Below are 22,298 nucleotides of genomic sequence, written 5' to 3'. Positions count from 1 at the left end.
CTCACCTTGACCTCCTTCCACCTGTCGCATTTCCAACGCCCCTCCCCCAAGTCCCTCCTCCCTACCTTTTATCTTAGCCTGCTGGACACACTTTCCTCATTCCTGAAGAAGGGCTTATGCCTGAAACGTCGAATCTCCTGTTCCTTGGATGCTGCCTGACCTGCTGCGCTTTTCCAGCAACACATTTTCAGCTTTTACTTTATTGGTCAGCGTACTGAGTATGGACATTAGGAGGTCATGTTGCGGCTGTACAGCTCATTGGTTAGGCCACTGTGGAATATTGCATGCATTTCTGGTCTCCTTCCTATGGAAGGATGTTGTGAAACTTGAAAGGGTTCAGAAAAGATTTTTAAGGATGTTGCCAGGGTTGGAGGATTTGAGCTATAGGGAGAGGCTGGGGCTGTTTTCCCTGGAGTGTCAAAGGCTGAGGTGTGACCTCATCGAGGTTTATAAAATCATGAGGAGAATGGATAGGATAAATAGATAAAGTCTTTTCTCTGGGCTGAGAGAGTCCAGAACTAGAAGGCAAAGGTTTAAGGTGAGAGGGGAAAGATATAAAAGGGACCTAAGGGGCAACTGTTTCACACAGAGGATGCTGTGTGTATGGAATGAGCTGTCAGAGGCAGTGATGCAGGCTGGTACAATTGCAACATTTAAAAGGTATCTGGATGGGTTTGTGAACAGGAAGGATTTGGAGAGATATGGGCCAAGTGCTGGACTATGGGACTAGATTTGGTTGGGATATCTGGTTGGCATGCACGAGTTGGACCAAAGGGTCTGTTTCCGTGCTGTACATCTCTAACTCTCTATGGCTGTAAGTGGCCAACCCCTGGGTTATAATACAGTAAGTTAAAGGAGTATGACAAAAGGTCAGAAACAGTGCTAAAATTAACAAACATGACCCAGGCTGAATTTCCTAACCTTGGCAACCCTCGTCAGAGTATGATTAAATGGCTCCTCAGATGTTTTGAAATTCAACTTCTAGCCGAAAAAAAGACATTCATATTCAAAAACAAAGTTATGGAATGACATGTGTAACTTACTGTTTTGGAAAGTCAATAGGACAACACAGATCAAAATTCAATGTATTGGCGTAATGAATGATGAATGTCTAATGATAATTTCTCTCAACTATTGATATATTTTAAGTATAAAAATCTTGTCTTTCTCCCTGTGAAAAGCGAAAATTGGAAGAGAAATTGAGAACAACTTGCATTTCTCCCTCTTTCAAGCTTTAGCTAAAACTACTCCAGTATTATCAATATAGGTTGACTAATGTCAGCTCAAACTGATTTTTTCGAATATTGTTGATTTCTTTTGCTCTCACAGGTCCCAGCTGTTTTAGCTCATTTTAATCCAATTCAACAGAGGTGCAGGTTTCAATTGATTAAATGCAAATCCCAGAGTGTTTTTCAAGTCACTGTCCCAAGATAACTTCAGGTTTTATCAGAAGAAAGGTGACACCTCAGGTCAGATAATGCATTGAAGGTGTGAGGCCATGTTTCAACTCTGTTTGTATCTCAATCTGGAGCCAAATTAGTAAATTTTAAATTGTTGCATTGGCTGACTGTCAACAGATGGTGTGCTTTCTGAACAAAATAGAATGTATCTACAAATACAAATCTGCAAATGCAAATTCAACACATAGGTTTATGTGTGTATATGTGAGAGAGAGAATGCATGTGTTTGAGAACGTGGGTGTCTGCATGTGTGAAGAAGAGAGGGGGAGAGAAAGTGTGTGTACGCTCTTGAGGGGGAGTGTGAGGGAGTATATGTGTGTCAGAGCATGCATGTGAGTGTGCATGAGAATGTGTGTGCATTCTGTAGACAGTCAGTCAATGTGACATTTTAAAAATTCCTATTTCGGAAATAAAACCAGTCTAGCTCCAGGATGACATTGTCTGACTTGAGGTGCCACTTTTTTGATAAAACCTGAAGTTATCTTGGAGCAGTGACTTGAGAGAAATTCTGGCATTTACATGTTAATCAAACAAAACCTGCACTTTCATTCTAACTGATTAACAACTTAATAGCCATTTAGGTTTTTTCAATCCATTTGCATGAGTTGCATGACCCTTTAATCTTTTCCTTATAAATTCTGTGTCCGATGTATTCGCTCTTACTAACTGCCTGAGGAAGGAGTGATGTCTCCAAAAGCTTGCAGTTTCAAATAAACATGTTGGACTATAATCCAGTGTCATGTGATTTATGACTTTGTCCACCCCAGTCCAACACCAGGACCTTCACTTCAAATTAGAAGGCAGAGCAATGAAAACTTGAAACAGAAAGGGAGAAGTTAGAAAAAGACAATAAGGTCAAGGAACAAAAGAGAATTGGAAAGATATAAGCTGAACAGCTGTACATTAGAAGCAAATTTTGAGGATGGCTCAAGGCCAACATTGCATGATTTTGATTTGGTTCTCCATATTTGGTGGCACACAGATTTAATGAAGGAATGGACAAATCCTTTTGTAAATTTGAAAGGATGCTATAAAAAATGAAATTTCCCAAGGAAAATTGCATTTTGTTGCTACAGAGAATTTTCATAGGAAGTTATGGGGAAATTCTTGTCTCTTTCAAAGGCAGTGGCATAATGATAATGTCACTAGTCATGTAATCGAGAGTTCCAAGCTAATATTCTGAGTATGTGGGTTCAATTCCCAGCATGGTAGATGATGAAATATGAATTCAATAAAAATCTAGTTAATTTGATGGTGACCAAGTAAACCGTGGCAAATTGTCATAAAACATCTGGTTCACTAATATCCTAACGTGATGGCTTTACCTACCTGTGACTCCAATGGGGTTGAATCTTAAATACCCACTGAAAAGGGTTGAGTAAAGGTAATTATGAATCAGAAACAAATGGTGAATTTTAAATTTATTTTAATTCATTCTTGGAGTGTGAGAATCTCTGACTGCCCAACATTTATTGATTATCTCTAATTACCCAGAAGGCAGTTAAGAGTTAACCGCATTGCTGTATCTGGATGTAGGTTTGCTTGCTGAGCTGGAAGGTTCATTTCCAGACATTTCATCACCCTACTAGGTAACATCTTCTGGGAGCCTCCAGGCAAAGCACTGCTGCTGATTCCTGCTTTCTATTTATATGTTTGGGTTTCTTTGCGCTGGTGATGTCATTTCCTGTGGTGATGTCATTTTATGTTCTTTTTCTCAGGGGGTGGTAGATGTGTTTGTTGATAGAGTACCGGTTGGAATGCCATGCTTTTAGGAATTCTCATGTGTGGCTCTGTTTGGCTTGTCCTAGGATGGATGTGGTGTCCCAGTCGAAGTGGTGTCCTTCCTTATTTGTGTGTAAGCATACTAGTAAGAGTGGGTCATGTCGTTTTGTGGCTAGTTGATGTTCACGGATCCTGCTGGCTAGTTTTCTGCCTGTTTGTCCAGTGTAGTATTTGTTACAGTCCTTGCACGGTATTTTGTAAATGATATTAGTTTTGCTTGTTGTCTGTGTAAGGTCTTTCAAGTTCATTAGCTGCTGTTTTAGTCTGTTGGTGGGTTTGTGACCAACAAACCCACCAACACACTAAAATAGCAGCTAATGAATTTGAAAGACCCAATGCATCATGAGGCAAGCTTTTAATTCCAGCTTCTACATGTATCTGAATTTCATCAATGGCCACACCTCAAATAATTAAAATAAATTTAGAAAGATAAAAAATGAAAATAAAACATTTAAATAAATGGGTTGAATTCAATTGTGCTTCACAACAATTTGACTGGTTCATTAGCTGAAAATCTTTCTTCAGTTCCAGAGATTTGAACATTAAACATATGGTTTAGGCAAGAAAATGACCTCCACTCTCAAAGGAGTTGAAACCTGAATGGAATGGTTTAGAAATGGTTTTAAAAATAGTACCAACAAGAGTTCATTGATGATCAAATAATTGTTGATATCTGTATCTGGGAATTTCAGGTGGAACTGCTAAGTTGAATGTGACTTAGCAGTTGAAATGATTGGATGGCAAATACAAGATTCTATAATTTGAAATCTGAATTGGAAAGACTGAGATTTCACATGATGTAACATTTCTGCGACAAAATAATGGAAATGGTTGTAACTATTCAAAGTGGACCTTTGTTTTATTGACTATTCAAACCAAAATTTACCTTTTCATTAATATTTGAGCTATGTTGATTTTAGTTTGTTACAGAGCAGTTTTATAAAGTGAATTCTTGTCCAGTGGTTTTCTTTCTGTTCATCTCATGTAGATCATACTTTAACAAATGTTCTGTGGGAATTGTAACATTGCACATCCAATTAACCCACTACACTGGGGAGTTCCAGGATATTAACCCAGCAACAGCAAAGAAACAACAAGTAACATGGACTTATTGATGTTCCCATGTCATAAGTTCAGAAGGAGGATTGGCGGATTCAGTGACAATTAAGCTTGCATGACCATGGATGGTATCAAAGCTCTTGGCTTTAGTTGGATCTGCATCATTCTTCATTACTGTTGGGTTAAAATCTGTATAGGAGAAAGTGAGGACTGCAGATGCTGGAGATCAAAGTCAAAAGTGTGGTGTTGGAAAAGCACAGCAGGTCGGCAACATCCAAAGAGCAGGAGAATAGACGTTTTGGGTATAAGCCCTTCATCAGGAATCAAAGGGCATCATCATCAAATGCTGATGAAGGGCTTACGCCCGAAATGTCGATTCTGTTGATGTTTGGATACTGCTTGACCTGCTGTTCTTTTCCAGCATCACACTCTCGACTTAAAATCTATGTAACATGAAATACTATACAATACTTAATTGTAGTCAAAGCCAATAGTTCACAGAATAATATGGATTAAATACTTATAAATTATTTTAAATTGCATCAATTATACTATCTAATTGCAAGATATAATTACGTGAATTTTTTCTCCTTCTCTTGAAGTGACAGCCAGAATGGTATCGTACTCCTTTGGGTGGAAGACTGCCTCATTTACATTATCAAATATTCCTGCTAAGTGGGCCTGTATTAAAAAATATATAAAATTTAGATAATATGAAACTTAATCATAAATTTGGAGCAATTTTGAATGATTTGCATTGTGTATATCTAGAATTATGCACTGAAGCTAAGTTTAAAGAGTTGCAGAATCAGAGGATGTCATTTTAAGATACAGCCAAAGATGGTTCACACAATGGGAATATTCAGTACAATAGGGTTGACTTTCTTTTAAGTTTTCATGATCACTTCCAAAGAAAACAATCCAGTATGTCAAAACTCTTCCTATAACAATAGCTTCCTGACATGAAAGCTGAACTGAAAAGACTGAGATTACATATGATGCAACATTTCTGCAAAGAAAATATGTAAGTGGTTGAAACAATGCAAGGTGGGTCTTTGCTCAGCTATCCAAAACAAAATTTAACTTTTTTTCAAGATAAGTTTCAATGTTCTTTACACAGCAGAGGTCTCAGTTTCTCCCTCTGAATCATAGAATCCTTACAGTGTAGAAACAGGCCCTTCGGCCCAACAAGTCCATACCAACCCTCCGAAGAGTAAGCCAGACCCATTGCCCAACCCTATTACTCTACGTTATTCCCTAATGCACCTAACCTATACATCCCTGAACATTATGGGCAACTTAGGTTGGCCAATTTACCTAAGCTGCACATCTTTGGACTGTGGGAGGAAACCCACGCAGACATGGGGAGAATGTGCAAACTCTGTGCAGACAGTTGCCCAAGGCCTGAATCAAACCCAGGTCTCTGGTGCTGCAAGGCAGCAGGACTAACTACTGACCCACTGTGCCATCCTCGTCACCACCTTAATGAAGTTTGGGCACAACATAAAATTGAACTCCTCTTCCATTGCCTTCACCTCTGTGCCCATTTCTTTGGACAAGAATCCTCTCCCTTTCCAATAGATCCCTTCGCCCACCTCCAACACTCTCCATCCATATGGATTCCTCATTCTGGCCTTTTACCTGTACTTGACCTATTCATTCAGAAGTGCTGACGTGACTTGGGTAGTCCCTCCCCCAATTCCAACTTATCCCTCCAGGAATGGATTAAATTCCATACTCTCAGATCTAACCCTAATTTTGTAATTAAGTCTGCTTATAAGTGCAGTACTGTTGTCTGGTGGACTGACCTTAACATTGTAAAGGCCGAGCACCAGCTCTCAGATATCTCCCCTTACCTCCTCCTGAACCATGACCCTCCAATGGCACATCACGTTACCCCATCCACAATGGTAACTAACCTCATTTTATCTGGTGTTCTCCACACTCAGTGCCTCCAAGCTGATGGTCTCCTGACCTCAAACAGCTCATTTCTGCCTCCATTCCAAAATCCACAAGCATGACTGCCTGGACAGCCCCATTGTTGTTCCCTGCTCCTGCCCCAAACACCTCATTGCTTCCTCTTTCAACCCAGTTTTTTTCTCCCCTTGCCTAGCCCCTGCCTACTTACATTTGGAATTCTTCCGACTCTTTACATCAGTTTCAGAATTTCAAGTTTGCAGGCTCCAGCCTGTTTACCATGAGTGTGTAATCCTTTTACACTTCATCTCCCACTAGGATGGTCTCAGGCCTCTCCACTTCTTCCTAGAAAACAGGCCTGAACTGTCCCATACCACCACCCTCCACTGCCTGGCCAAGCTCATCCTCATGATAGCAACTTTTCTTTTAACTTTCTTCAGGTCAGAGGAATGGCCATGGATACCCACATGGTCCCCAGTTTTGCCTGTCTCTTTGTAGAGTATATTGCTCCAGTCATATTTCAGCCCCCAGCCACAACTCTTTCTTCAGTAGAACATAGAAAATAGAAAAGTACAGCACAGAACAGACCCTTTGGCCCACGATGTTGTGCCAAGGTTTAATCCTTATGTAAAATATAATAACTTAACCTACGCACCCCTCAACTCACTGCTATCCATGTGCCTGTCCAGAAATTGCTTAAATGTCCCTAATGACTCTGCTTCCACCACCACTGTTGGCAACGCATTCCATTCATTCACAACTCTCTGCGTAAAGACCCTACCCCGATGTCTCCTCTATACCTTTCCCATAATATTTCAAAACTATGACCCCTCATACCCGTTAATCCTGCCCTGGGGAAAAGTCTCTGGCTATTGACTCTATTTATTCCTCTCATTATCTTATATACCTCAATCAGGTGTAGAGATGACGTCATCAGTGCTGCTTTCCTCTCTCGTCTGGAATTGGAAATGTTTATCAATTTCACTTTCAATTTCCACCCCGCACTCACTTTCACCTGGTCAATCTTTGACTCCTCCCTTGCTCAACATCTCTGTTTCCATTTCTGGAGATAGGCTGGCCACCAATATCCACTTCAAACCCACCAAATTCCATGCCTTGACTCTACTTCCTCACAGCTGAAAATGTGTTGCTGGAAAAGCGCAGCAGGTCAGGCAGCATCCAAGGAACAGGAAATTCGACGTTTCGGGCACAAGCCCTTCATCAGGAAAACCCTTCACTTCCTCACACCCTGCTTCTTGTAAAGACATTATTCCATTCTCCCAGTTCCTCCATTTCCATTGCATCTGTTCCAATGAGGCCAGCTTTGACAAGGGAGCCTCCAAAGTCTCCCCTTTTTTCCTCAACCAGCACCATCATTGACAAGGCCCTCAATTGGGTTCAACCTATCTCCAGCACTTCAGCCATCAATCCCTCTCTTCCCTCCCTCAACAGCAGTAGGATTCCCCTTGTCCTTACCTATCATCCTACAGCATCCACATCCAGATGGTCATTAGCTGCCATTTCTGCTACCTCCAGTGGGATGTCACCACCAGATTTATTCCCCTCTCCTGCCTTGTCCACCTTCTGCAGGGACCATTCCCTCCAAGACACCATGAACCACTCTTCCTTCACTCTTAACATTCCCCCACAGCACCACAGAACCTACCCCTGCAATCCCAGAAAGTATAAAACCTTTCTGTTTGTCTCCTCCCTCCTCAGTATTCAAGGGCCCAAACACACTTTTCGGGTGAAGCAGCTCTTTATCCGCATTTCACTCAATATATTTTACTGCATTCACTTCTCACAATGTGGTCTCCTCTACATTGGTCAAACAAAATGTAGACTTTGTGACTGCTTTGCCATACACCTACATTCTGTCTGCAAAATGACCCTGAGCTTCCAGTTGTCTGCCACTTCAACACATCCTGTTCCCTGACTGGACTCAATATTGAGTTCAATAGTTTTCGGGCTTGAGCCTTCCTATGTCATTAGCCTAACCCCACACACTAAGCCTTGTTATCACATAATCTGCTGTTACACACAAACAATTGTTAGTCACTAACAGTTCCTATGAACAGCTACTTGCCCTCTTAGCCTGATTGCTATCTTCTACTTTGCCTGTGCAACTGTTCTTCTCTCTCTTTGAGCTCAATCTCCACCTATCATTTACTCCTTATCCCCTCTCCATTCCCACCTTTTGCATTTTGCAACAAATATTTTCCTAGCTGCCATCAGTTATGAGGAAAGATCACTTGACCCAAAACATTAACTCTGATTTCTCTCCACAGATGCTGCCAGACCTGTTGAGCTTTTCCAGCAATTTCTGCTTTTGTTTCTGATTTCCAACTATTGCAGTTCTTTTAGTTTTTGTTTGCTTCTGGACACCATCTTGATGAATATAAGATCTTTATTCATTGAAAACTATCAAGGGTAATTTTAACTTACTCCACCCAATGGGAAACTGATATCAGCAGGTAGTGCCCCCCATTTTACACATCATGTGGTTTTACTTTGCACAATTATAGGTTGAAATCATTTTACAAGTTGATGGATACTGTACCATATTCTCTGTGTCTTTTCAGATAATTGAATCTAATTAATTAAATATCAGAACACATTCAGATTTCCTATCATAAGAATTAGGAACTAGAGCATGTTAAATTTTTCTGCAATTCACTAAAGTTATGTAGGAGCTTTTGCATCAATTCTATCAATCTCAGTTCAGTAATGAACACACTTATCAACTGAGCAACCATAATCCCCGAGGTAGAGAATGTCAAAGATGCATAACACTCTGAGTGAAGGAATTTTTCTTACCTCTGTCTTACATGACCATAGCATGTGACTATCCTTGACACAAAGTGACAAAGGTTGCATTCAGAACTCTGCCAACTTTCACAACATGCACTTAAAAAGGGAAAACAATCACAACCTCTTTTAGTTACTAAAGTCAATTAATGGCCTTTTAATCAAGATCCAAGTAATCAGGGCGAATAAGGAGTTGAAGAAAATAGTATTCGAAGTAGGCTGTTCTGAAGAAAGTAATGGAGCTGAAAGTTGATAAGTCCCCAGGAGCTGACAGTCCACTGTTACGACACGGCGACGAGCCCTTCTCTTAATTAAACTAAATACACAGAAAAGCTCACCTCACCTCATAATCTGTTAAATTTGAGTGACAGACAAGTCCCCAAAATCCAGGATTAAATAGAATAATATCAATTTTTTAAGCTATAAAAGTGAACATTAAACAACAATCATTCACGACTCTAAGCTCCCCTTTTACTTAACTGCTTATTATCTGCATCCAACCTTATAACAATCCACAGTTCCAACAAAACACTTATTAAAACTACATCAACTTAATTTCAAAACTGTACAGCAGCTGTCATCTTCGGTGTCCTGCTTCTTCTGGCTGAAAATCTCCCTGGGTCGTCTTATTTCTTTTTACAGCGAATATGTTTCATATGCAAAGGTACCTTTGATAAAGAGTGTTTCCTAATTTCTTGGGTCTGTCTCAATGGCAGTTGCTGTCTTTGAATTTCAAAGTGTATGTATTTTTATATCTCCAACATAAGATCATCTCATTGGTTCAATGTTGGCAAAACAATAAATTCAAACTCGATTGGGTTTTAGTATCCTGGGGCATAATTTAAACTGATTGGTTAAATGTGAATTGTTGTCTAAACAGCAACCAACTCAGGTATCCATTTCACAGCCAAATGTTACATATTTTCAATTTTCCAGTACACTCTGAGATGCTCTTCTAAGCTTTCACTGCAGAACAGCATTCACTCTCTTTTAAAGGTACACTCCACGCCTTCAAATTCATAGCACTATACCCAAAACTATTAAAGAGAATGGCTACAGAGATAACAGATCAATTGGAGATCATCACCTAAAATTCCATAGATTTCAGAATGATTCCTGCAGATAGAAAGCTAGCCACTGTCAATACACTATCTAAGAAGGAGGTGAGAGGGAAATGGGGAATAACAGATCTGTTAGTCATATATCAGTAGTAGGAAAATGATAGAATTTACTATAAAGGAAATGACAAATGCACTCTGGGATACTCTTGCATTCTGAGTGGGTCTAGTCAGCATGGATTTAAAAGTAGGCAATCATTGTATGATTAACTGGTTGGAGTGTTTGGAGGACTTTCCTAACATACTTGTTGAAAGGGGAGACATTGGACTTAGTATATACGGATTTTCAGAATGCTTTTGATAAGGTTCCTCAGTCGAATATGGCTAGCAAGATTAAAGCACATCACCTATGAGGTGATGTATTGATATGGAATAAAGATGACTTAATGGCAGAAAACAAAGCATTTTTCTATGTGGCATCATTGTCTGAGCCATCATTCATTGGTCATTCCTAGTTGCCTTTGAGAAGATGTTGGTGAGCAATCTTCTTGAACCACTATAGTCCATTTGTTATAGGTAGGCCCACAATGTTTTTAGGAAAGGAGTTGCAGGATTTTTACCCACAGATGTAGAAGGAAAGGTGATTTGTTGCTAAATCCTATGATGTGGGGTTTGGAGAGGAACCTGAAAGTGGTACTATTCCCATATATCTCCTGTCCTTGTCCTTCTAAAAGTTACTGATCATAGGTTTGGAAGGTGTTATCCAGAGAGCATTGGTGAACACTAACAGTGCATCCTGTACATGATACACACGAGTGAGTTTTGAGAAGAGTTGAAACTCAGGTTCAAGTTCTGGATGTATGTTTGCTTGCTGAGCTGGAAGGTTTGTTTTCAGACATTTTGTCACCATACTAGGTAACATCATCAGTGAGCCTCCGGTGAAGCACTGTTGGTATGGCCTGCTTTTTAATTTGTGTGTTTAGGTTTCCTTGAGTTGGTGACACCGTTTCCTGTAGTGATGTCATTTCCTGTTCTTTTTCGCAGGGGTTGGTAAATAGGACCCAAATCAATGTATTGTTGATAGAGTTCTGGTTGGAATGCCATGCTTCTAGAAATTATCATGCATGTCTCTGGCTTGTCCTAGCACGTCTTAGATGTGCACCTTTCCTGTGGTGAAATGACATCACCAACCAAGGAAACCTAAACACATAAATAAAAAGTGGGCCACACCACCAGTGCATCTGAAAACAAACCATCCAGCTCAGCGAACAAACTTACATCGAGGATACACACTGCTGCAAAAGAGCTGGAGGACTGGATGGTTTTGGATGCAATGCCTATCGAGAGGCTTGCTTTATCCTCAATGGTGCTAAGTTTCTTGAATGTTGTTGGAACTGCACTCATCCAAGCTCTTCACTTGTGCCTAGTAGATGGTGAACAGGGGCTTTGAGGGGTTTGGAACTTGTTATATTATTCTGAGCCTCTGACCAGCTCTTGTAGTCACCGTATTTATATAGTTAATTATACTTTTTTTGTCAACAGTAACCCTAGGATTTTGATAGAAATAAATGGGTGATTCTCACTTGGGCAATCTGTGATGTGGGTGAGAACAAGAATGAGTTATTGAGCCCAGCTACAGTATATATCTCAATGATTTCATGTGGTGATCAATTGGAATATTTTCAAATTTGTAGATGATACAAAGCTAAGCTAGGCAGTTGTGTCAGAGTAGTTTCCCTATGTCTGGGATAGGAGGCCTGAGTTCAATCCCACCTGTTCAAAAGTCTGTAAAAACACATCTGAAGCAGACAATAAGGAAAGTACAAAGTGATGTGGGAATGTGCATTGCACGGAAAATATAAAGTGGCTTCAAGAGAAATTAGACAGACTCAGTGAATGGGCAAGATCACGGCAGATGAAGTATTATTTGAAAAAAAAAGTGAGATTATCTACTTTAATAGGAGAAACAAATATGCAGACCTTATGAAGTAAATGGACTAAAGCATGCATTTGATTTCTATGTTGTGGTAAGCTTCAAAAATGAAGGTCTTAATGACTGGCATGCTGGTACCAAGTTACCTAGTATGCCACAACTGTTCAGGTCATTATAAGCATCTGAGTTAGCAGCAGAAATAGGTTATTTGGCTCTTCAGGCTTGCTGAGACAGATTCCAAAGTTTCAAAAACCACTAACAGAAAAGAAAAGCCCTCATCTCTGTCCTCAAAGGTCAACTTCTAATTTTGAAACATAGTCCACAGTTATGGACTGATCCACAAGAGATTAGATTAGATTAGATTACTTACAGTGTGGAAACAGGCCCTTCGGCCCAACAAGTCCACACTGACCCTCTGAAGAGCAACCCACCCAAACCCATTCCCCTACATTTACCCCCTCACCTAACACTAGGGCAATTTAGCATGGCCAATTCACCTAACCTGCACATTTTTGGACGACGGGAGGAAACCGGAGCACCTGGAGGAAACCCCACACAGACACGAGGATAATGTGCTAACTCCACACAGACAGTTGCCCAAGGCAGGAATTGAACCCGGGTCTCTGGTGTTGTGAGGCAGCAGTACTAACCACTGTGCCACCGTGCCGCCCTAATTTTTATAAACTCTTTTCTATTGTTGGAACATTCCAGTCTATGTTTCTCAGATTCTGATCCATTATTGTAGCATTCCAGTCCAATGTTCTCAGATTCTGATCCATCTTCACCCTCTCTCTGGAGCTGCTGATCCCTGTTAGGACTGCTGGAGATGACAGGAAACACCCTGTCCATGTTCACCTTGTCAAGACCATTTAGAATCTTATAAACTTCAATCAAATCACGCCTTGCCCTTCTAAACTGAAGTCAAAACAAGCCAAACAGCCCACTTAAATCTCATTAGGCAACCCATTAATTCCAGGTATCAATGTATTTAAACCTCCTCTGAACCACCTGCAATACATTTACCCCCTTCCTTAAATAAGTAACCAAAGTTTATACCATATTTGAGATGTGGTCTCACAAATGTTATCTAAGGCTGAAACATAGCGTTCTTCCTTTTATGCTCAATTCCTCTCAAAATAAAAGATAGCATTCTTTTTGGTTCATGGTTTCAATGTTTTAATATACACAGGTTGCACATTTAAGAAAAAGAAACCAAGGATCTTTCCTCCTGTGTGTTTTTGTTTGGCCTCGTCATGATCCATGATTCTGACTGAGGTTGTTAGAACAATGTACCCAGACTGACAAGAAGACAGGACATCTTTTTGCCACCTTTCAAATTCTTTTACTTGAACATTGAATCTGAAGAATGGCATTCTATTAGCTTTCTTAATCATTGTTCTGTAACTGCATGCTCAGTTTCCATGACTTGTGGATTAGAACATCCAGATCCCTCTGCACCTCGGCATTGTCTATTGAAGTCATACCTTGCAGCAGCATTTGTAATGGGAGGTGCTTGTGCTCTACAAAGAGCAGCACTGAAATGTAGATTTGTATTGTAAGCAGATCAGCGATAAGCCATGACTAAATTGTGAGGATGGTATATGTACAATACCGACATCAGTGAATAGTCAGATGCATGTTGCAGCAAATCCTAAGATGTTGGCACCTGTTCAAGGTAGAGACCTGGAGAAACAAACAGCAAGCTGCAGTCATCAGGCATCAGCCCAGTCTTTCATATCATGAATCCTTGGCATCAAACTTCTATCTGACGGAAGGGAGAGTGAGATCCTGAATATTAATGAGGTAAGATGAGTGTGGCAGTGAGCAATAATCCATGTTAATAGGCCTCTTGCTCTACATCCATGAGACTCTTGTCTCATTTTCTGGGATTTGCTGAAAAATGTCACCTCTTAGATGCTCAGTTTCCTGACCTGTAGACCACAATCACTGAAGATTGGGGACAATATTTTATCCTCACTAACACTTAACATTGAAGGCCCCCCCAGGGGTGCATACTCAGCCCCCAACTGTACTCACTGTATACCCGTGCCTGCGTTGCCAAATAACAGACTAACGCCATTTACAAGTTCGCTGATGACACCACCATGGTCGGTCAAACCTCAGATGATGACGAAACAGACTATAGACGGGAAGTGGAAGACCTGGAAAAATGGTACACTGAGAACAACCTAGCTTTCAATACCTGCAAAACGAAGGAACTCATTACTGGCTTTCAGCGGGATGTTACTCATGTCCCCCTGCACATTAACAGCACAGAGGTGGAACGAGTGGACAATGTTGAGCTCCTGGGAGTGGTAATCAACAACAAGCTTTCTTGGACTCTTCATGTAGACGCAGTGGTTACAAAGGCCCAACAACGTCTCTTCTTCCGCAGGCAGCTGAGAAGATTTGGCGTGATGGCGAATACCCTTGCAAACTTTTATAGGTTCGCCATCGAGAGCATTCTGTCTGGATGTATGCCAACTGTACTATTCAAGATTAGAGACGGTTACAGAGAGTACTGAATTCAAGCCAGACAGTCACAAAGGCCAACCTCTCATCGATAGAATCCATCTACCAGCCCTGCTGTCAAGGAAAGGCCGCCAGCATTCTCAAAGATCCATCCCACCCTGGCAATGTTTGTCTACAGCCTCTACCATCAGGGAGAAGATACAGAAGCCTGAACAAATGCACTAGCCGGTTTTGAAACAGTTTCTACTCTGCTGGTGTTACAATACTGAATGGACTCAGAAATTCTTAATATTTGCCTGTACCTGTATTTTTGTTTTGCCGCTGGCTACCTATTCTTTACTTATCTATGCTATTTAACTACGTGATCTGCCTATGTTGCTCACAAGACAAAGCTTTTCACTGTGCCTCGGTACACGTGACATTAAATTCAAATCCATGGAGCTACTCTCTCATCATAAAGAGAAAGAGATGACTAATGGTGAGTTTAGCCTGACGGTCACCATGCCTTAGGCAAGGGTTGAGGAACTGGGTCCTTTATTGATCTCAGCCGACACGAGAATTGAACCCATGCTGTTGGCGTAACTCTGCATTGCAAACTAGCCATTCAATCAACTGAACTCAATTAATCTACTGGGACTATGGGTTTTTACTTTTTTGTCTGTGGTATTCGCTTCCCCAGAAACAGTAGAAGACTAGATTAATGAATTATGTTCCTAATTCAATAGGCATACCACCACATCCTGATGGGCAACTGTGGATGAACAGTAATTTTTGTCCTTGTCAGAAATGTCCATGTCAAATAAATGAACAAGTAAAAATTGGACAATTCTACCCAAGAGCACAAGGAGATTAGCCCTCATGGCCTTCTTGCATGTTGTGTCATTCTCTGATTTTGTAACTAGATACAGCACAGTATATTTGACATTTGATTGCTCTTAAATTTCTCTGGCTGAATATTTCCTCGGCCATCACAAAAAGAGCTGCAAAGATTACAAGCAATAATTGTGTCAATTTACAGTATTTCATTTTTTAAAAACATTATTAAAAATACTCAAGCACACCTGGATGGTATGTGAATCACTAGCTTGTCCCAGGATTTCCAGCAAAGCTGGATCGGAAACAAAGAAGAATCGAGGAAATAACAATCTCTTCTTTTCCAAATACCTGCAAAAAATGTAAATTTTTAAATCTGTAAGCAATACCTTAAAATAATTTATAATTCTAATTTTCCTATACATTTTGATTTTGATGATTGTAATTAACAGAAAATCTCCAGTGGAGATGTTCATACTGAAGCAGAAATGATCCTGTCTTTGATAGATAAACTAAACGGTAAACTCTGACAGAATTGAAGTATTATATTTATGCTCCACAGTATTTAATGTTATTGTGAGATCTCTTTCTGTGCCAAAACTGTCATTGTTTCTATGCCCTGTGAACCTGATTATGGTGAGTCATCTCCTCTTGTAATTTCAGATATCAACTAGGCCTTAGTCATTGCATTTGTGTGTCTGGTTTTGATTATAGCACAAATATTCCAATAAAAATTTAGTCGTTAAGGTAGTTTAGACAGAACTTGCATGTCAGAACCATGTGGAAATGTAGATGATGTACACAGATCTCTGAAAGTTGCCACCCAGGTAAATAGTGCTGTGAAGAAGGCATATGGCGTTCTGGCTTTTATTGGTAGAGGAATTGAGTTCCAGAGTCCTGAGGTCATGTTGCAGTTGTATAAGACTCTGGTGCGGCCACATCTGGAGTATTGTGTGCAGTTTTGGTCGCCATACTATAGGAAGGATGTGGAGGCACTGGAATGGATGCAAAGGAGGTTTACCAGGATGTTGCCTGGTATGGTAGGAAGATCGTATGAGGAAAGCTGAGGCACTTGGGGCTGTTTTCATTGGAGAAAAGAAGGTTTAGGGGTGACTTGATAGAGGTGTACAAGATGATCAGGGGTTTAGATAGGGTTGACTATGAGAACCTTTTTCCACGTATGGAGTCAGATATTACGAGGGGGCATAGCTTTAAATTAAGGGGTAGTAGGTATAGGACAGATGTTAGGGGTAGATTCTTTACTCAGCGAGTCGTGAGTTCATGGAATGCCCTGCCAGTAACAGTGGTGGACTCTCCCTCTTTATGGGCATTTAAACGGGCATTGGATAGGCATATGGAGGATAATGGACTAGGTAGGTTAGGTGGGCTTGGATCGTCGCAACATCGAGGGCTGAAGGGCCAGTACTGAGCTGTATTTTTCTATGTTCTATGTTCTAACTCTTCCAGGGCCAAAACATCCTTCCTAAGGTGTGCTGCCCAGATATGCTCATAGTATTCAAGACTAACTAGGGCTTTGAATAACTGCAGCATAATCTCTGCATCCTTATACTCCAGTTCTTTGGAAATGAAGGCTAGCATTTCATTAGCATTCTTGACTATTTTCTGTACTTTTTTCATGGACAGCTACCATATTTAACATTGTGCTTTCTAAAAAAAAGCACAATGGTCTATTCTTTATTGGGCCAAAATGGAAAACCTCACACTTGTTTAAACTAAAATCCATCTACCACATCTTTGCCCATTCATCTAATCTATCAATATCCTGTCGTAATTTTAGGACATCATTAACACAGTCTACAATGCTGTCCAATTTTGTGTCATCAGCAGATTTGGATAGTTGACTTTTTATGCCATGATCTGTGTTATTAATGAATATTGTGAATAATTGAAGTCTCAACACAGATCCCTGTGAATGAACATCAGACACATCCGCCAATTTGAGTTACTTATCCATTATTACAACTTTTTGCTTCCTGCCATTCAAGCAAGATTCTATCCATGTCAGTAATTTGACCTCAATTCTGTGGTCTTCCACCTTAGCTAAAATTGTCTTGTGGGGGAATTTATCAGAAGCCTTCTGCAAATCCATATAAATTACATCCATTGACTTATCTCTGTCCACTATCTTTGTCAACTCTTCAAAAAACTCAATGATGTTTGTCAGGCATGACTTACCCTTGATTCTCCCTGATTAGTTGAAATCGAACAAGGTGATCAGTTATCCTATCTTTGATTATAGACTCCAACAATATCCACACCACAGATGTTAGGCCAACTTGTCTATAACTCCCTGATTTCCTTCTGTCACTCTTCTTAATGAATGGAGTGACATGAGCAAATTCCAGTCCAGACGTGCAACTCCTGAATTCGGCAAACTCTGATCGATCATGATTAGGGCATCGGCAATGTGCTCTCCTACCTCCTTTAACAGCTGTGGATGGAAACCATCAGGTCCTGGGGTTCTGTCACTCTTCAGTTCCATAAATTTACCCATCTTTGGTGTTTTGTTTAAACTAATACTATTTAGGTCATGTCCCTGATCCTCTGTTAATTTCTTTGAGACTTTCAGCAAGCTTATCCTCCTTTTCTGTTGTGAATATTGAAGCAAAATCATTGTTTCGCATGTCTTCCATTTCCCCATGGTCATTGTCAATATTCTCACTCTCAGCCTCCAACCATCCAATAGAACTACTAAGCAGTCATCTTCTCTTTATATACTATAAACTCTTTTATGCCCCTTGTAAGTTTCCTTTTCCTTTCAATTACTCTTAAGCAGCTTTGTGGATCTTTGTTTGTCTTTGTATTTGTCCTTTCTGTGAGATCTATACTGTTCTTTGTATTTTATAAGCCTTTCTTTTAATTTTATGCTGTCAATTAACTCCTTAGATGTCCATGACTGTTATTTTTGTGAGGTTGAGTTTTTCCTTCTCAAGAGTACAAGCTATTTCAAAATAGCATTAAATGTTTCTTTGAATACCTAACCCTAACCCTAAAATTCTTAGGTTGTTTTACCTACTAATAAAGCTTTCCAGTGTATTGTGGACAATCTCTGCTTCATCCCGTTAAAGTTTGCCTTACTTAATTCCAGTATCCAATCTCTGTTGGTCTCTGTGACAAACACTGTTTGAAACACGATCATGTAATGATCACTATTTGACAAATGCTCATGAACAACTCGGTCACTAACTAAATCAAGCTCATTGCTCATTACTAGATCCAATATTGCTTATTCACTTGTCACATCAAAGATATACTCCTTTAGGAACCAATCCCAAACACATTAGAAGTTTACAATCTTTCTGTCAGCTGCTTATTTGTGTTTCCCAGTCTATCTTAACATTTAAGGGCGGCACGGTGGCACAGTGGTTAGCACTGCTGCCTCACAGCGCCTGTAGACCCGGGTTCATTTCCCGACTCAGGCGACTGACTGTGTGGAGTTTGCACGTTCTCCCCGTGTCTGCGTGGGTTTCCTCCGGGTGCTCCGGTTTCCTCCCACAGTCCAAAGATGTGCGGGTCAGGTGAATTGGCCAAGCTAAATTGCCCGTAGTGTTAGGTAAGGGGTAAATGTAGGGGTATGGGTGGGTTGCGCTTAGGCGGGTCGGTGTGGACTTGTTGGGCCGAAGGGCCTGTTTCCACACTGTAAGTCTAATCTAATCAATATAAAAAAAAAAAAAAAAAATTAGAATCCCTATTAATACTACTCTGTCTTTGCTATATAGTTGTCTGACTTCAATATCTATACAACCTAGCACTTCTGAGCTGCTACCAGATGGTCTATAGATGACACTTATTGGAGTTTTAGTTCCTTTACATTCTTTTTAGTTCCTTTCCTCAGTTTCACCCAAAAGTCTTCATTGGGTCCTTTCCCATCATTACATCACCATTGAAGAGATTCTGTTTCTTCACAGTAATATTCTTCCACCCCTCTGTTTTCTCAATTCCTCCTATAAATCTTACAATCTGGTATGTTTAGCTCATAGTCCTGATTATCTTGCAGAGATGTCTTTGTAATTGCCACAACACCATAACTTCCAATTTGAATCTGTGGCTCATTTGCTTTGTTCTTTATGCTCTATGCATTTGTATGAAGAACTCTAATTTTGGCCATACGTTCTGTCATAGAGTCATAGAGACATAGAGATGTACAGCATGGAAACAGATCCTTTGGTCCAACCCATCCATGCCGACCTGATATCCCAACCCAATCTAGTCCCACCTGCCAGAATCCAGTCCATATCCCTCCAAACCCTTCCTGTTCATATACCCATCCAAATGCCTCTTAAATGTTGCAATTATACCAACCTTCACCACATCCTCTGTTACATATCACTCTCTGTGTGAAAAAAGTTGCCCTTTAGATCTCTTTTATAGCTTTCCCCTCTCACCTTAAACCTATGGCCTCATGACTGGACTCCCTGACCCCAGGAAAAAGACTTTGCCTATTTATCCTATCCATGTCCCTCATAATTTTGTAAGCCTTTATAAAGTCGCCCCTCAGCCTTCAAGGCTTCAGGTAAAACAGCCACAGCCGCAACATGACATCCCAACACCTGTATTCAATACTCTGACCAATAAAGGAAAGCATACCAAACCCCTTCTTCACTATCCTATCTACCTGCGACTCCACTTTCAAGAAGCTATGAACCTGCACTCCAAGGTCTCTTTGTTCAGCAACACTCCCTAGGACATTACCATTAAGTGTATAAGTCCTGCTCAAATTTCCCAAAATGCAGCACCTCACATTTATCTGAATTAAACTCCATCTGCCACTTCTCAGCCCATCAGCCCATCTGGTCCAGATCCTGTTGTAATCTGAGGTAACCCTCTTCGTTGTCCACTGTACCACCAATTTTGGTTTCATCTGCAAACGTACTAACTGTACCTCTTATGCTCGCATCCAAATCATTTATGTAAATGACAAAAAGTTAGAGGACCCAGCACGATTCTTGTGGCACTCCACTGGTCACAGGCCTCCAGTCTGAAAAACAACCCTCCACCACCACCCTCTGCCTTCTATCTTTGAGCCAGTTCTGTATCCAAATGGCTAGTTCTCCCTGTATTCAGTGTGATCTAACCTTGATAACCAGTCTCCCATGCGAACCTTGTCGAATACCTTACTGAAGTCCATATAGATCACATCTACCACTCTGGCCTCATCAATCTTCTTTGTTACTTCCTCAAAAATCTCAATCAAGTTTATGAGACATAATTTCCCATGCACAAAACCATTTTGATTTTCCCGAATCAGTCCTTGCCTTTCCAAATACATGTACATCACATCCCTCAGGATTCCTTCCAACAACTTGCCCACCACCACCGTCAGGCTCACTGGTCTATAGTTCCTCAGCTTGTCTTTACTGCACTTCTTAAACAGCGGCACCATGTTAGCCAACCTCCGGTTTTCCGGCACCTCACCTGTGACTATCAATGATACAAATATCTCACCAAGAGGCCCAGCAATCATTTCTCTGGCTTCCCACAGAGTTCTAGGGTACACCTGATCAGGTCCTGAGGATTTATCCACTTTTATGCATTTCAAGACATCCAGCACTTCCTCCTCTGTAATCTGAACATTTACAAGATGTCACCATCTATTTCCCGACAGTCTATATCTTCCATATCCTTTTCCACAGTAAATACTGATGCAAAACACTCATTTAGTATCTCCCCCATTTTCTGTGGCCCCACACAAAGACCGGCTCGCTGATCTTTGAGGGGTTCTGTTCTCTCCCTAGTTACTCTTTTGTCCTTAATGTATTTGTAAAAGCCCTTTGGATTCTCCTTAATTCTATTTGCCAAAGCTATTTCATGTCCTCTTTTGCCCTCCTGATTTCCCTCTTAAGTATACTCCTACTTCCTTTATACTCTTCTAAGGATTCACACGATCTCTCCTGTCTATACCTTACATATGCTTTCTTCCTTTTCTGAACCAAACCCAGAATTTCTTTAGTTATCCAGCATTCCCTATACCTACCAGCCTTTCTTTTCACCCTGACATGAATATACTTTCTCTGGATTCTTGTTATCTCATTTCTGAAGGCTTCCCATTTTCCAGCTGTCCCTTTACCTGTGAACATCTGCCTCCAATCAGTTTTGGAAAGTTCTTGCCCAGTACTGTCAAATTTGTCCTTTCTCCAATTTCGAACTTCAGCTTTTAGATCTGATCTATCCTTTTCCATCATTATTTTAAATCTAATAGAATTATAGTCACTGACCCTAAAGTGCTAACCCACTGACATCTTAGTTACCTGCCCTGACTTATTTCCCAAGAGTAAGTCAAGTTTTGCACCTTCTCTAGTAGGTACATCCACATACTGAATCAGAAATTTGTTTTGTACACACTTAACAAATCCCTCTCCATCTAAACGCTTAGCACTATGGCAGTCCCAGTCTATGCTTGGAAAGTTAAAATCCCCTACCATGACCACCCTATTTTTCTTACAGATAGCTGAGATCTCCTTACAAGGTTGTTTCTCAATTTCCCTCTGACTATTAGGGGATCTATAATACAATCCCAATAAGGTGATCAAGCCTTTCTTATTTCTCAGTTCCATCAAAATACCTTCCCTGAGTGTATTTCCAGGAATATCCTCCCTCAGCACAGCTGTAATGCTATCCCTTATCAAAAATTCCACCCCCCAACCCCCCCAACCCCCACCTTGCCTCCCTGTCTATCCTTGCTGTATCATTTGTATCCTGGAACATTAAGCTTCCAGTCTTACCCATCCCTGAGCCATGTTTCTATAATTGCTGTGATATCCCAGTCCCATGTTCCTAACCATGCCCTGAGTTCATCTGTCTTCTCTGTTTGGCCCCTTGCATTGAAATAAATGCAATTTAATTTATTAGTCCTACCTTGTCCCTGCCTACCCTGACTGTTCTCAACTGTATCAATCTCAGATTGATGTCTTTCCTCATTATCTCCCTGGGTCCCAACACCACCCTCCCCCACCCGCCCCCAACCCCCAACCTTAC

The 22,298-nt window shown here is 40.6% G+C and overlaps 1 protein-coding gene across 1 annotated transcript in view; it reads right to left on the bottom strand.

Annotated features, from left to right (window-relative positions):
* The window catches only part of LOC132834281 (dynein axonemal heavy chain 8-like), a 1,170,382-nt gene that overhangs the window by 444,708 nt on the left and 703,376 nt on the right, over positions 1–22,298 (bottom strand). The window contains exons 38-39 of the mRNA XM_060853001.1: positions 15,551–15,653; positions 4,878–4,982 (exon numbers count right to left, since the gene is read on the bottom strand). Coding sequence (XP_060708984.1) covers positions 4,878–4,982; positions 15,551–15,653 — 208 coding nt within the window. The remainder of the gene's footprint in view (positions 1–4,877; positions 4,983–15,550; positions 15,654–22,298) is intronic.

This window comes from Hemiscyllium ocellatum, chromosome 3 (genome assembly GCF_020745735.1).
Source record: "Hemiscyllium ocellatum isolate sHemOce1 chromosome 3, sHemOce1.pat.X.cur, whole genome shotgun sequence".
NCBI classification, from domain to species: Eukaryota; Metazoa; Chordata; class Chondrichthyes; order Orectolobiformes; family Hemiscylliidae; genus Hemiscyllium; species Hemiscyllium ocellatum.
This window is presented reverse-complemented; position numbering and strand designations above follow the sequence as displayed.